At 36.8% G+C, this 16,064-nt stretch overlaps 2 protein-coding genes across 2 annotated transcripts in view; both read right to left on the bottom strand.

The window, feature by feature from the left end:
• Window positions 1–6,402, bottom strand: part of LOC113236772 (proteasome-associated protein ECM29 homolog) — a 54,562-nt gene extending 48,160 nt beyond the window's left edge. Inside the window, exons 1-8 of the mRNA XM_026472939.1 lie at window positions 6,305–6,402; window positions 5,946–6,064; window positions 4,951–5,079; window positions 4,465–4,583; window positions 3,983–4,108; window positions 3,557–3,668; window positions 2,283–2,422; window positions 979–1,075 (exon numbers count right to left, since the gene is read on the bottom strand). Of these exons, the coding sequence (XP_026328724.1) occupies window positions 979–1,075; window positions 2,283–2,422; window positions 3,557–3,668; window positions 3,983–4,108; window positions 4,465–4,583; window positions 4,951–5,079; window positions 5,946–6,064; window positions 6,305–6,356 (894 nt within the window). The 5' untranslated portion in view covers window positions 6,357–6,402. The remainder of the gene's footprint in view (window positions 1–978; window positions 1,076–2,282; window positions 2,423–3,556; window positions 3,669–3,982; window positions 4,109–4,464; window positions 4,584–4,950; window positions 5,080–5,945; window positions 6,065–6,304) is intronic.
• Window positions 6,403–8,787: 2,385 nt separating this feature from the next.
• On the bottom strand, window positions 8,788–15,644 carry LOC113236770 (E3 ubiquitin-protein ligase NRDP1; the record flags this gene model as incomplete). Its single annotated transcript, XM_026472938.1, has 5 exons — window positions 8,788–9,195; window positions 9,690–9,828; window positions 10,141–10,271; window positions 11,289–11,444; window positions 15,420–15,644. Coding segments are annotated over 4 exons (651 nt in total), but the record flags the coding sequence as incomplete, so codon positions are not given.
• Between the last annotated feature and the right edge of the window lie 420 nt (window positions 15,645–16,064).

Raw genomic sequence — 16,064 nt, 5'->3', positions numbered from 1 at the left:
TAATGGTTGTCAAGTTCAAATAGATCCTCATATTAAAGCTATTTTATTCTTTAAAATATTAGCCTAAAGTCAATACTTACTCTATTTCACTGTGTCAGGGCGCGTTCCCATTATATCGTGAAGACAGATAGTCGTGGCTTGTATATTTAAATAAAGTTGGTCACACATAGAACAACACGATTAACTGTCGTTCACGACTTTTTTGACGTTACGACGACAGACTGTCGACAATGGTAAGAGCTAGAACGACTGTCGTCAGACGATAAATAAAACGTCACGATAAAAATGTGACACAGCAAATCGCTGCTTCAGACGATTCTGTCGTATAAACGACAAGGCGGCTGCCGTGAACCGATAAATTGTGGTCACGATCTAGTGGGAACAGCCAGACACGACAGTGTCGTGATATGGGTACAGGCTAGGAGCGACAGACGTCTAACGATAAATAAAACGTTACGACATAATGAGAACGCACCCTTAATGTAACTTGTGAGCTTTTTAATGATGTTTCTAATAATATTTGAATAAAAATTTCATGGTATTTACCATAATAAATATTAATAAATTATGAATCTGATATATAAATTTGGGTAAGCATCTCTCATTTTATTATTTAGTTATTACGTAACACACTATTTGTTAAATAAAAATACGTAGTTTAAACATACATACATACATACATGTGTAATAAAAATATTTAAAAACTACGTATTTTTAGTTAATAAACCAGATGCTATATAAATGACGCTAACAATTTTTTTAATCGCCTGTAAAGTTGTCAAAACTGAGATAGTACCGATTGCCAGTTCACAGTCGATATGCTGAGTGGTGCCCATTAAGTATCTATAATGATAATTTTAATTTATTTTTTATTTTATTTGTAAGTACAATTTAAAAATGAATGGTACTGAATAAAATTTTCTTTCGTTCTTTCTTTCTTTCTTTTTTCTTTCATGTAAAAACTAGTCAAAAACTTGCCTTGCGATCATCAGGAGGTACTTTCAAGCCTCCCCACGTACCCAGATACAGTGCGTACAACGGCGACACAACTGACGGCTGCGACCAGTCTACGGAACTGCAAGCGAATATTTATTTTAATTCCAAGTCTTAAAGAACGCAAATGCATTATAATAGGTATTTATGAATAAAAAAAGATCTTTTATGAAATAACTGGCATTCAGCTCTGAGTGGCACTGCAACTGTTATGGACAGGCGCGTGTCGCTTACCACCAGGCGCACGACTTGTTCGTCCTGTCACTTGGTATCATAAATAATCTCAGTACAGAATACTAAAAAAAACCGACCTGAAAAGTTCGTGGAATTAAATCTATAGGCCAAGTTTTATTGAAATCGGTTACCGGAAAGTGCGCAAAACCAGATTCATCCCCTAGTTTGCCACCCACAGAAGGGGAATATTTTCTTCAAATTTAAATGGGACCACTACTGAGGTTCCTCTCTTTTCAACAAAAAAGAATCATCAAAATTGGTTCACTAGAGTTATCGCGTAACATGCATACAAAAAAAGTCGAACTGGGAAACTCCTCCTTTTTTGAAGTCGATTAAAAATATAAACCATGGTAGTAAACATGATAAAATAAATATTACAAGTAGATACAAAAAAATTGTAGAACAAAAATTTATTGTAGTCCATTGACTTACAATTACATGGACGTCGGGTCCGCGCTAAAAAGTGTCCGCACTTGTAAGGCGCTAAAATCGTATACAGAGCGCGACACTCCGCTTTAGTCTTCATTTGTTCTACTGACAGCGCGATACTGCGATGACATTACAATTTAAATTTCGAATAGGTTGACTTGGGACATTTTTTTCGTGGTTTTTGTATTAGACCCGTCGTCCATTTATTTGTAAGTCAATGTTGTAGTCATATCAAAACGAACAATTTAAAATAATTATCTCTTATTAGTAAGAAATGATCCTGTAAAGAGACTCAAATTTTTCGTTATCGCGTAACATACATACAAAAAAAATATTACTCGAATTAAGAACCTCCAGCTTTTTCTTTTAAATCGATTAAAAAAAGTGATTTGTGAACAAATCAATTCTGCAATACAAAATCCATTTTGGCAATTTTAACACAAATAAAAATTAAACATTTTTTTATGACTTTAAAATGTTTTCAGTTACATTTCAAAGTATGTTAATTAAACACCCTAACTCACATGGGACTTGGTTAACAATAGCTTAAACCCTCTTTTTAGTGGAATTTCGCGTCTAGTTGTGATTTGTGAATTACATAAACTGAAATTATTTTTTTTTTTCACCTGGCAACCCTGATAAGGGGGCTGTTGGCGTGGTTGGCAATACTGAATCGGGAGTCAGCGGCAGCGACGATCAGCGGTAACAACACGTCCTTCATATTGAAGATGTCCTTGCTTATGAAGTTAACAATGGACAGTTTCATCTAAAAAAATAAAATACGGTTTTTAGACAGGTTTTCACTTATTAATGTTACATTACGACTATAAAAAAAATTAAATAAATCAGTCTCAATTAAACTAAATTAAAAATGTAAACAAAAACAAAACAAGATTCAGTAACAACAACACATGTTACAGTACCACTATTATGTTAAGCTTAAGGCCTGTTCTGAGATATAGGCGTTATTCGCTGCCGCTGTGAGTAGCGAAATATGAGTCGGTACGCGGTATTCCCACTGTTCACACCACCTAAGCGGATATGCCACTGTGTGTAGCGAAATCCATTATTCATATTTATTATTATTATGTCCACTAATCATCACTAACTGACTTGCAGGGTGTGCGGAGGGATGAATTTGCCACTGACCGTGCATCGTCAAAAATAAATCATGTGGCAACACCTGTTTTGCAAAGAAAGCTCAAAGATACCACCTATCTGGGAGTTATGACGCGGTATTCCTATTTCAACTTCATACAAATACCCAGTGGGCAGCCACGCGCTATTTTTCGCTATCCACAGCTGTAGGGAATAACGTTTATGTCTGAACAGGCCTTAATAGTAAGATGTTGTTTACTTGACGAAAAAGTACACCACCAATAGTGGATTTGACATTTCTAAAACGAATGACAATCGCAATCAGTTTTGTAGAATGTCATATAAATAACTAAAAGTCAAAAAACACTCATCGACGGTGGCAAGCCCTCGCATTTTTCGCCTTAACGTTGCGATCAACAACTCATACTACGAGAAAGACTCAATCATCTTTGATGAATGTGTCTTGAAATTGAACCCTAAAATAATTAGTTTAATTAAATAGCAAATCAACTGAATGGTAATACAAGTATATCATTTTGATTTGGAATTGAAACTACTTTATTCAGATCTAAATTGTTTTCAATCATTAATCTATTGTTCATTAATATATTCCAGATTACATGGTCATAGCTAACAGTTCTATGAAGTGCCGGAAACATTGGTTTGTTTGAAAAAACATATATATGCGATTTAGATCCGAAAATGGAGTTTCATTTAAAATCTATAGCTAAAACCAAAGAACGCGTCACATTATTTTGAAGTTTGATAATCCCCAGTAGTCTGGAATATGACTTAAAAATACCTCTTCCAATTGTTCAGGATTCAGCTGGTTCTTATCGACAAGTCTCTTGTATGTTTTCAAACTCATCCCAGGTGGAACTTGAAATTCGCTCTCACCTGCGATGGGTAGCGCTCTGTAATCAGTTTATTGAGATTACATACATGGCAACAGTCATAAGCTTCATATGTATATATAACGCATGCATGTGGCGAAGTTCTAATTACATTCTTGTATTTTACATTGATGTATTAATAGATATTTCTAATGATTGAAATTGATATTGGGTGAATTTTAAAAAGATATTCAGTATCATAATAAAAAATGTAAGCTATTGATTTATAAACAATTTTCAAGTTCAGTTAATTTGTGAGGAAAATCATAACTTTAGTTGGAATTTTTTGTTGTTATTATTATTTTGTTACACATGTAAGTAGTACACAAACAAACCTGTATGGTAAAAGTAGAACGTCTGTAGCAAATCTCAAAATAAGCATGGCAACTTTAGGTTTTTCTTTCAAGTTCAATTGAGTTTCCTTTATTTCACCAAGTAGAGGCATAAGTAACATGAGGATCCTGGAAAGAATTTTAAAGTTGTTTAAGGAATGAAGATAAAAAATTTTTGTTTATAAGAAAAACAATTCCAAAAATCAAATTTACATAATTCCCAAAAGACTATTACGAAACGAACAACTCAAGGCATAACTGGGAATATCCTAAGTTTATCCCCAAAATCGCTAGACCTACTCAGAATGACCATACCAAATCCCATCTTTACAAAAATCAGTCAATATAGACACCGGTTGCACAGTTGCAGATTCCTTATCGGCATAAATAAAACCCATTCTTCTCCCTTAATCTCGAAATACCTAATAAAGCAATGGTAACAAGCTAGATAAGAAAGTTAAATAGATAAGAAATACTCAACTTACCCATCCTGATGTCCCTGAGGTTTGTTCTCAATGGCCTCAATCAGGGAAGGAGCTAGAGCCAGCTGTTGGTCGCGTGGCAGCCTTGGGAATCCCATTGTTATGTATATTATTGAGAAATTCTAAAAGAACATATTTATTATTAATGCATGTATAGCACAATAGATAACATACACATTTTGTAGCATTAATAACTTATTAATGCTTTTTTGGTCTGCATTATAATGCAGATCAACTACAACTTAGTTGGTTTGCATTGTAATGCTAATGGCAAAACTGCAGTTGATGTTTCTATATCTCAACATAGCATTCACCCACAATTAAACAAGTTAATGTGCCAGTATATGCAGTTGTACAAACTGCATGGAGAGAAATTAAATGACTGCACAGTAATTAATTAATTATATGCAGTTAACTGGTTCTATTCATCCATAAGTTTTCACCCTACCTCATGAAAGAGAAAGGTAATTATCAAATCAAACATCTTACAATAATGAAGCTGTTGGCAGCAGGGTCCTTGTAAAGTTGAAGCAATGGCTGCACTGGCAGCTGTACATTGGAACGGCATTTAACTCGCTTGTTCACATGGACTAACAGTTCCATCACCTTCGTCCGCACCTGGATGAGTGACACCATAAGAACAAGATTCGGGTCATTACTTTATTTTGATTCATATACCATAGTTACAGTTTTTCCATAAAATATTATAAACAGGATGAATACAATAACAAAATATGTACATTTTAGGCAATATTTAAACTAGGGAAGGCACCTAGTAATGAGAACTTTGGTCTCCTATGGATGGTCAATATCATATTTATATGCATAAAACCTAAGTCAGTATTATGACTGCTCTTGCTAAGTAACTAGTATTGAAAATCAGATAACGCAAGTACTTAAATTGTCAATCCTTACACATTGACATGAATATCCTCAAAAAGAGGATTTTAGGTCAAAGTAAGAAATGCTGGCATAATCTGGGTTGGACACTTCACAGTCATCCTCAAAGAGTTTTATAGCCTTCTCCAACATGCATTTATCATGATACTTTACTGTCAAATCAAGCAATACTCAGTACTTTATTGCATTCCCAAAAGTTTACAATGTAGCAGGTGGACACGCTTAAATTAGCTTTAGGGCTCTGTTGGTCACAGCAAAAATACAGAGAGAAGGTATCATTTAACAAATAAAATCTCCAAAAACCTTACAAGAAACAAAATACAATTTGTACAATAGACAATTCTTAAATCTCAAATAATAACTATTCTAATACTATTTTTTTTTAAAGATGAATAAATATACCTAGATTAATAAAAGCAATAATTAGTATACTAAACAGCCTATCAATCAAAGTTGCCACTTGTTTTTGAACATAACCCATAACCTATGCATTGACGGCAAATATTCTCTGAAGTAAGCTCAACGTACTAAAATGCTGCATTTATATTTTAAAGGGATTTTTATACATTGAAATAAAACATTACCTGTTCATGGGTTGAGGACAGCTTAAGAATAACAGGAGGTAGAAATCTAGTGAGACAACTCTCGAGTTGGTCGTCGGAATCCGCGTTACCCAAACGGAGAAACACACGATCCAGAAGCACTGAAATGTTTGATAGGCTAAAGTAAAAAAATAGTTCTCATTTCAACAAATGCCTAGACTTAACTAGGTCTAGAACTAGATTTTGCAATACGTAAACTAATAATTATTATTCACTAAAGAAGGAAAAATGTTACAAAGATTCTTCAAAATGTAAATAGCCGGCCTAACACTAGGTTAACATCTGTCCCGGACAATTGTTCTTTTCAACAAAATAACTCAGGAAACCACTGAACAACTTACGCAAATCATTGGAATAATCATTCCCCCCTTCACTAACATCCATCTCAGACATTTTCAAAGATTTTTGCCCGATTAATTATTGTGGAATAATTCACACGAAGCAGAATGACAGACAAAAATACAAAGCGATTGACAATAAATCGTTTGACGTTTGCATTGTCGTTCCGAAATACTGGAGATGGAGAAACCGGTGTGCCAGTTGAATAACAACTATACATTAGTCACTAATCACTAAACAACATAGTTAGGTATCAAAGCAAGTGAAAATACTGTCCATCAAAATACTCTTTCTAATTTGTGCATTAAAATGAAGTTGGAATTGTTACATAGTTACATCGAGTAATACTCGCATGCATAGTTATATTTTGCTATTTTGTAAGTTTTATAGTAAACCTCTTTGGCACTATCAAAACAGCAAACTTATTAGCCAACATGTTCTCAATAATATATAATTTAAAACCGTGACCATACCGCATTGACTTATGCCATACCGTGACTAAATGCTCGCCATTGAACGGGGAACAACTTCGATAGTGGGCGATAAGATCATTGGGGCGACCACTTTAGATACGGTAACATATGCTCATTACAGATTATTCTTGTCAAAGGAAAAGGTCTAAGCTTAAAGGAAAGGGTCTTCAGACCCGAACAGAGAAAAACAAAATTTGTTTAAAAAGTGATTAGGTTTACTTGAGTTTGAGCTAAAATACCATACAATTTTTTGTTGTGTTATCGTTTTTGTACATAACGCAAAAAAAGAAATAAATCTTAATACAATTAAATTATAAATTCCGAAACAGATGGGATATAACATAATGTATAAAAACAATTACACGCTACTATATTTAACATAACACAGCACTCAATCACTTAATATAACATTGTTGTAAAAAAGTTATAGCTATTATTATAAATCTACAAAAATTTAATCTATGTTTTATTTGAATTAAATTCATTCAGATAGTATAATTACATCAAGACTGCTGATGCGTTGTTAGGTATAAATTATATTAAAAATACTTAAAAGGAATGTCTTCCAATTGTCTTCAAATACATACAATTTTAAAAAGAAACAAACAATACCACACTTAAAAATACTTTATCTATAAATAGTATCAAAGAATAATCGTAAATTGTTGTACAAAATCATGGAATAAGTGTTTGCAATTAAGTAATATCATGTAAAATCATTGCTCATTTAATAGCCAAAACGTCATTAAAAAATATTGTTAAATTAAAAAAATACTTTTGCGACTTTGGAAAACATTTTTCCTACTGTTCTAGTTTAGGTCTGTTTGGTATAAAGACAAAAGAGAACAGTCAGAACAATTTAAACATTATTAGACAAAAAAGGTACTTCCGTGTTGTAATAACAGATTATTACGGCAATGTTTGGTTTTCTTTCGTTTATTTTTAATTCGTTGTGCCGTGAAAATAATCACGACCCTCAGTATTGAGAATTTAGTGAACCACTGAATACCCTCAGTATTGAGGGAATTTAGTGAATTACTGAATGAGCATAATCAAGATTATTTAGAAACTCAATGAGTAGGATCAAGATTATTTGGGAACTGAGTGAGCAACTGAATGAGCAGGAATAAGATTACATTAAAAAAAATGCAAGAACTACCTTATTATATACGACGTTCTCTGTGACCATGCCAAGCAAATTAAATGAATTAAAATGAACACACCAGTCTAATTCTACCCTACATTTGAAATTATCTAAATTAATACGTGGCCTCAACTAACGTCAATACTTGCTTAAGATCATCTCAATCTAGAATTGGCAGTGACGTATTCGCATGGAGGGAGTGACGGCCCACAGGCGACCAGAGCTGTGACTGTGTTTAGGAAATCGGTGATCGGTGAATGCAAAATTGTCCCATTCTTTTTTAATTTTTTCTGACCCAATTATCAAAGTATTTAAGATTTGCTTCACTCGCTTGTACGCAGAAATCGGAATAGGCAATATATAGATATCTAAATTTCAAACTAGTAACACAACTATAATGAATACCTCCCAAAATGAAATCCATCATATTTATGACAAGAAGTTTAGGTAATAAGATTAGGTACTTTGCCAATTTCGATTTCTGCTTATGCCACGTTACGAGGAACTACCTTCTATTGTAATTTTTTTTATTTCATGCAATCTCCGATTTGGCTTGGGATATTGGGCCCACTCCACTAAAAAATCAATGCTAAGTATGTGGTACAAAATAGGCTGCTACTAGACGGACTGCGTGCGCAAGTTGACACAAGTTTACACAAGTCTACACTGATTTCAAGCAGTTATCGTCGCGCTCCAATTACAGGATCTCAGTGTATTTTTTGATGTCAAAATGGAGTGTTACTTGTAGTTTATCAATAATTTCAGAATATTTATAATTCCAAATGCTGACTTTATTTTTTATTAAGGAAATAAACATCACTATCGAAAAACTCAATTTTAATTTGTCAATAAATTCACGTCAGTACTCCCCGACTGTACTCTACTGTGGAATTTGCTACCAAAAATGCAAATAAGGTGCCTTTACAATAAAAAAATATTTGAAGAATTGTATAAATTATATAAATTCGTTGTGTTCACCAATCGTGTTTTTGTTTTACCATTGACTTGATTAAACCCTCAACTAATCGTTACCTTTGTGACGATGCGACCTCTTTCATCGTCATCCCACCTTTTGCCGTTACTACTAGACCAAATTGTTAGACACAATAAATTCATATTTTAAGAATGTGAACCGCTACTTTTGATTCTGGCACTGTTGTATATACGTTGATTGCAGTCGACACTTGCAGGTGAAGTCTCGACTGCACGCAGTTGAAGATTCGATTGTATACAGTTGATCACGACTGCACGCATTAACTGCAGACGCGCAGTCCATCTGTTGGCAGCCATATAGTTTAGAAATGTGTGTGACAAACTTAAACATTACAAATTGCTCTAAAATCAGTTTTTGTGGTTTGTGACTAACAATGTTCAGCATATATTTCTTCTGATGTTATTTACCTTTCAAAACATGGTACCAAATTAAAACAAAAATAAAATGTAAGCGAAATCTAAACATGGTAGGCATTTATAAATTTTAAAGACAGCGGAGATACACTCTGACGGGTTCTAGTTTGCTTAATTACAAATCATAGAAATGTGTCCATTGTGAATATTTTGTAAAATAATTGGTTTTGATAAATAAAGGTTTTACAGACTGATAATGTCAAAGCATTTTAGGTTTAGTGACTAATACGATCGCTATGTAAATAAGTGATTTTTTTTCGTTTGCACAATTTGTCAGTAACCTCCCTACAACTTCAATAAACCTTACCACGTTGAGATGTAGTCATATTAGAAATGTCAGTACTCATAATGGAGCTAATAGACCTATTCTATTCCATGTGCGAAGATCATCACCAGTCCGGGTTCGACCATCATGTGTTCGTCGACGTGCGTGTTGTCGCAGTGGAGGACGAGAACCGCTTGTTTGCCTGGCACTCTCTTGCATACGTATTTCTCATATAATCTACAGTGAAAGAAAGAATGAATGCAGTTAGATAACGTCATAAATTAAACGGTGACAGGTAATGCGAGTACCGAATACTGTTTTTAGTAAACAGTATTAAGCTTGTATACTGATTTTACGGTAGTGTATACCGTTTGTATCGCTCAAAGTAGTCACGAAAAAGCCTTTTAAACTAATTTGAGCAAATGTGTAGTGGCGCGGTGATGCGCGATACTTAAATTACTATATAATAATGGTATACTTATTGATGGCAACGCGAACTTTGCATAACAAAAGACATAGAGGCTAATAGTATAAAACATTACTTGCAACCTTCTATTATTTTGTCTAGTTTCAAGTGAAGACAGTCCCGGAGGCCATCTTCTCTCGTGGCAGTTTTCCATTAAATCATCGATTATATGCGGCGGGCAGCCCGATTCTGATAAGCTTCGCTTAATCATCATCTGTGGAAAATGCTATTATTAGTTCGGCTTTCATAATGAATGGCTAATAGATCTCAAATTTTCCAATTTAAAAATAATTAATAAATAATTCCTTAGCACCTTTTTAGTTCTCAATAAACTAAAAAGATTGTGGAATTACGTCTATTTGCCAAGTTTTATTGAAATCGGTTACTGTAAAGTGAGCGAAACCGGATTCGTCCCCTAGTTTCTCCACCCTTAAAGGAGGAATATTTTTTTCAAATCTAAATGGGACCACTACCGAGGTATCCTCTTTCCAACAAAAAAAGAATAATCAAAATCGGTTCACAAATTTTTTTTAGGAGTTAGCGAGTAATATATATATATATATAAAAACATAGTCGAATTGCGAACATCCTCCTTTTCTTGAAATCGGTTAAAAATGTCACTATAACATAATTATAATAATAACAATAGTAATTGTATAACTTCAAAATTGCGTGTTTCATCATCACCATGGCCATTTTACCCGAAAGATGTCGTTGTTGGACATAGACCTCCCCTAAAGAACGCCACAGCGGTGATCACCGCGAACAGCGGATTCCCAGAGTCATCAGTCACCTTGAAGGTGGTCTGCTCACGCTGCGTCTTCCAATACGTGGTCGCCACTTGAGAACTCTTTACACCAGCGACTATCTGTTCTCCAACTCTCCGACTGCCACTTAAGTTTAGCAATTGTTTTGAACATGTCGGTTACTTTGATTCTTTTTCATGTGTGGGCGTGTAAACCCCGGAAACGAAAAAGAAGCAAAGTTTTTCAAATAGTTTCGGACGGATGTCAGATCCGTCTTTTAATTTGGTCGAATATTTGATAGTAATTTTTCCGGGCAAATATCGGATGAAGAACGAGAGTACAGGACCAGATTCGATCTCCAAGGACATTTCGTGCAAAGGCCTCACCTTATGAGTAACCTTCAGCCTACTTATGATACGTGTTTAATTATTTTAGTTATTCTACAATAACAGTTTTCACTATTCGTTATTTAAAATCGGTCGTACTTGTAAAACGTCGTCGGGTGTGGAGATCATACCGCCCCAGCGCGTAACGCGCGCTCTGGACAGCGAGTTGGCCCAGCGCACTACTTCTTCTCTCTCCATCTGATCAGCTAACGCTCGCATTGTGGGATTCGATAATCGCATAGCGCGCATAAATTCCTGCAAATGATTTCAAATACATGTAAGTAAGGAATTGCCAGACGATTATATTAGACGAATGAGGCAATTTACAATGCTTTTTGATTTTTTACACAGCTCTTTGTTGGTACATAATATATTTAAAAGCTTCAAATAGCGAAGATAAATGGATTTTGTAAAACAAATACATATCACTATTGCAATGGATTGTTATATTGTCTTTTATAATCTAAATTGTGTTTTGTGATTGTGACCTCATTTTGATAGAATCGTAATTCACGTAATATAACTAATATAGTAATGCTCACTATGTATACAATGTGTTGATTTGCATTCTCGCCATATTTACAGAGATCCCAAACCCTGAGAAGAGAACCCAAATCACTAAAAAATTAATCGAAAAAACAATTCCCAAATTCTTATTTTTTATTTAATTGATAACCATGCTTGATCCAAAGGTCCATTGACTTGCGCTACACGTGTCACAGGTACCGGCAACCATTTGCACGATGACCTATGCGCAGAAAATATGCATTTTAGATCTATTTGGTGGTAGAGTAGGGACGGGAGGAGTACCGAATCGAGCGCGTGATTGGTAGATCATCAGTCAACCTTGCGTAATCGCGTATACGTTCTAGTTTCTCACGAAATGTCACGTGGTTTGGTATGTAAACAAGAGTTAGTGCAAAAAAAACCGCTACCAGATTCACCAGACCCTGCGGTACTATTAAGTGCGTTCTTATGGCATGATGTGTGACAAGTTGAACTGGAACAAACACCTGGACAACAAAATTAAAAAAGCTACTATCACCTTCTGGCAATGCCGTAGAATGGTAGGTAAACAATGGGGACTTTCACCCAAGATAACACTATGGCTTTACACAACAGTGGTAAGACCTATGATTAGTTACGGCGCGATAGCCTGGTGGCCACGAACCAAGCTGACGACTGCAACTAACAAGCTGGACAAATTCCAAAGGCTAGCATGCATGGCGACGACCGGCTGCATGAGGACAACTCCAACTGCGGCGCTCGAAGCGATGCTGGACCTGCGACCCCTCCCACTGTTTATCAGACAGGAAGCGGCGTCAACAGCAGTGCGACTAAAGAGAGCCGGCCTTTGGAAACACATGAGGACCCCACATACAGATATCCTTTACAAGATAGTCAAAGAGGAACCGCTACTGGAGGCGACTGTGGATAGGATCCCAAAACAATACATTTTTGACAAAAAATACAGGATATAATTGTTTGAAGATCCCAACGAAGGACTAAACCTCAGAGAGGTCCGCGTATTCACTGACGGATCAAAAACGAACTCAGGAACAGGTACTGGGGTATTCTCAGAAGACCTCAATATCAGAATATCAACACCGCTTGGTGACCACAACACAGTATTGACATTAACTCAGGGCTTATATATGAATACTCATGAAGTACTCATGGAGGTATGTACACACAACCACGTAACTCTACAGTGGATTAAAGGACACAGCGGCTCACGTGGCAACGAAGCAGCAGACGAACTAGCTAGAAAAGGGTCGGAGACGGATGCTATAGGGCCGGAACCCATAGTGTCCCTCCCCTACCAATGGTCAAGAACAACTATACTCAAAGGTACAAAATCTTCTCATAATAACATATGGACAACCCTTGCGGTTTGTAGACAGGCTAGGGAAGCACTCCCAACGCTCAACGCCAGTCTATCTCGTAAATTAATCAAACTTGAAAGACAAGAGCTGCGCACTCTATCTGCCGCTCTAACGGGTCATGGTCCATACAATAAACACCTTTTCAATTTAGGTATCACGGACAGCCAACTACAGGGCAAAGTACCTTGGAGTGCCAAGGTCCCTCCCCGAAGTCTTCAGAAAACCGAAGAGGCTGCTGAGATTCCTGGAGGAGCTTGGGTGGCACGAGTAGGACCCTGCACCCACCACTCGCAAAATAGGCGCCTCGACGTCGAGTTGCGGAAACTAACCCGTTGCACCAATACCAAAAAAATTGCATGATGTGAAACGTTTAGTTTACGCAGATTACAAGTGTCGAAGAATTGCGCGCAAAAATCGTCTCTGGTTTCTTTCTGCTTTGTCTGTTGTGAGGAATGTGCTAAGTTGAAATGAAACTCTGTATATCGGTGCCAGCCACCAGCTTTGGAGCCAGCCACCAGCTTTGGAGCGAGGTACTTCTAGCAATACTTTCATGTAACCTAAAGTTGGCAAGTACCAAACCTAAGTTACAAAAATTTTTTTCAGTCAACTTTTGTAACTAATGTAAATAATTAGTAAATTATAACAATACTAGTACGTAAACATAATTTAAAAAATAGGTAAATTACCGATTGAGAAAGATTACGTATCGCTCGGTGAAGCGAGTGGCGTGGTCACTGTCCTCCGCGGTGAATACACTTGGCGACAATTTTATAAAACTTTACTAGATACAATTAGCCAGAATATTGAACAGAATATGTTTTTTATACGTTTATATGATTTAGCATTATTTCTATTATTAATTTCTTAATATGGCGAGAATGCAAATCAACACACTGTATGTACCTTCAAGCGTAAGTGTAGCTTAGAATATCAAAGAAACAGAAGAACAACCTCTGTAAAGCTGCTGGAGTGTACTCTTCACCAAGAAGTTATTTCTACTTGCGGTGTTTTGTTATAATTTGTTAAGTTACTAACCTACGAATTTATTTGCTTTGAGGTTGAAGTTCAGTAATCATAACCTAAGTTCTAATAAGTTATCCCCCGAGTGGGTTGGGGAGCTAGACTGGACCGAGGAGGAGGGCGTACCGCGCGGGCTCATCTTGGTCTAGGCCGAGCGGGTCCGCGCGGACGCATGCGGTGAGGAGGGCCGCGGGGGAAGAGACGTGTCGGTGTGTCGTAGCCGCTCGTCCTGTTTCCGCGGCCGAATTTGGGCGATTGGCTCGTGCGGTGGGTGCTCCAAAGGACTCTCTACGGAGAGTTCACGTGAATGCGCGTAGGGTGTTGCAGCGGAGCCTACCAACAGATCCGCCGCGGGGGCTAGGGGAGCATCCTCTGAACTTCACAGTTGAGGGGATGTTGTCCTGGCCCCATGGCCCCTGGTTAGCGGACTCGGGAGAGTTCGCTGCCCAATATAGAATCGAAGCGCCTAGCGCCCACTGCAAAGGTGAGGTATAATTCGAAGGTCGAACATTCAAAATGTCGTCCCAGGGTGAATATACACTTAACACTTGAGTACACATATATTATATTTGCGAAATTGCGCTAAACGAAGATCTTTTAGATTCAGTTTAATTGTTATTACAATACTTATCTCGCTTCTTCCTGTCACTGCAATCAGTACGTGTCTGGTCAAGGGTTTAATCGCACAAGTACAAAGAAATTGATATTGATTTCAACATCGTCACGTATGTTTAGTTAAAACGTTCAAACGCAGCCACGTCCTACAGTAACTCGCCTTCACCTCGACTGTGCCTTAAATCTAGCATATGAGCGCAACCCTCTTTATTTTAACGCAAACGCGCCTGTGACTGTAAGCAATCTCGACTATAAACGTGTGAACGATACATCTAAGGGTGAGGGTAAGGATACGCTTTCGCCAGATCTGTACGCACCCTAAGGATGCGCGCGTTGCAAACGTGCTACATACATCTTTATACAATACATCTTTATATTAATAATTATAACAAACTAGTGGAGTAATTTCACAAAAAAATAATTGGATATCATGGTAGTAAAACATCGTGATAGTCAATAATACAATTAAATACATGTTAATATATACGGCGCGCGAACGGCGCGTGGGAACGGCACGCATACAGATTGCACAACGTAATGCACGAATGCAGCTCACGAGTCTTTCGCGAACAGGCGTATTCGCTAGATCTGTACGCACCCTAAGAGCTTGTTATCATGTATGCGGAGATATACTCCATCATGAATATGTAAATTTTAAATTACAAAATTTTCAAAAAGACAGCAGCTAATAGTACAAATAACAGATTACCTTGAGCAAAGCCATTTCCCTTTTATGTTCGTTGATAATCAGCCTCTGTTCGGCAAGCTCTTGTTGGTACTCGGTGAGCTTGCCCTGCTGAGTGGCTATCAGTGCCCGGAGCTCGCGCACGCAGTTGTGCTCCGCCAACTCATCTTTTGGGATCACCAAGCCGCACCCCGCTTCGCAGGGCATCGGCCGCTTGGGGTTGAATTCACCTACAAATTGTAGTTCATGTATTTACTGTCGACAGATGTACTGTATAATACGAAACTTTATTACATTATTATATTATTTGTTAAGGACCATTGCGAAATAGTGTTGTTGCTGATGACACATCCTTGATTTTTAAAACAGACAGACATGACATTAACTATGACCATATTAATGATACCCTCTCTAAGGAAGTTTATTGGTTTAATGCTAACAATTTATTGCTTATTGCCAAGAAGGCAAAATGTGTTAAATTTGAATTACCTAACGTAAAATCGACTAGTCCAAGCATAGAAATAAACGTAGAAAAGTTAGACTTTGTTAATAAAGCAGTCTTCTTGGGAGTGACCTTAGATAGTAAACTTCAATGGTTTCCACATATATCTCCCCTGGCCAGCAGATTAAGCTCCGCTGCATACGCAGTCCGCAGAATACGTGAGCTTA

This window comes from Hyposmocoma kahamanoa, unplaced genomic scaffold (genome assembly GCF_003589595.1).
Source record: "Hyposmocoma kahamanoa isolate Upper Pololo Valley unplaced genomic scaffold, ASM358959v1 92, whole genome shotgun sequence".
Taxonomy (NCBI): Eukaryota; Metazoa; Arthropoda; class Insecta; order Lepidoptera; family Cosmopterigidae; genus Hyposmocoma; species Hyposmocoma kahamanoa.
The sequence above is the reverse complement of the archived record's forward strand: the minus strand, read 5'-3'. Positions and strand labels throughout refer to the sequence as shown.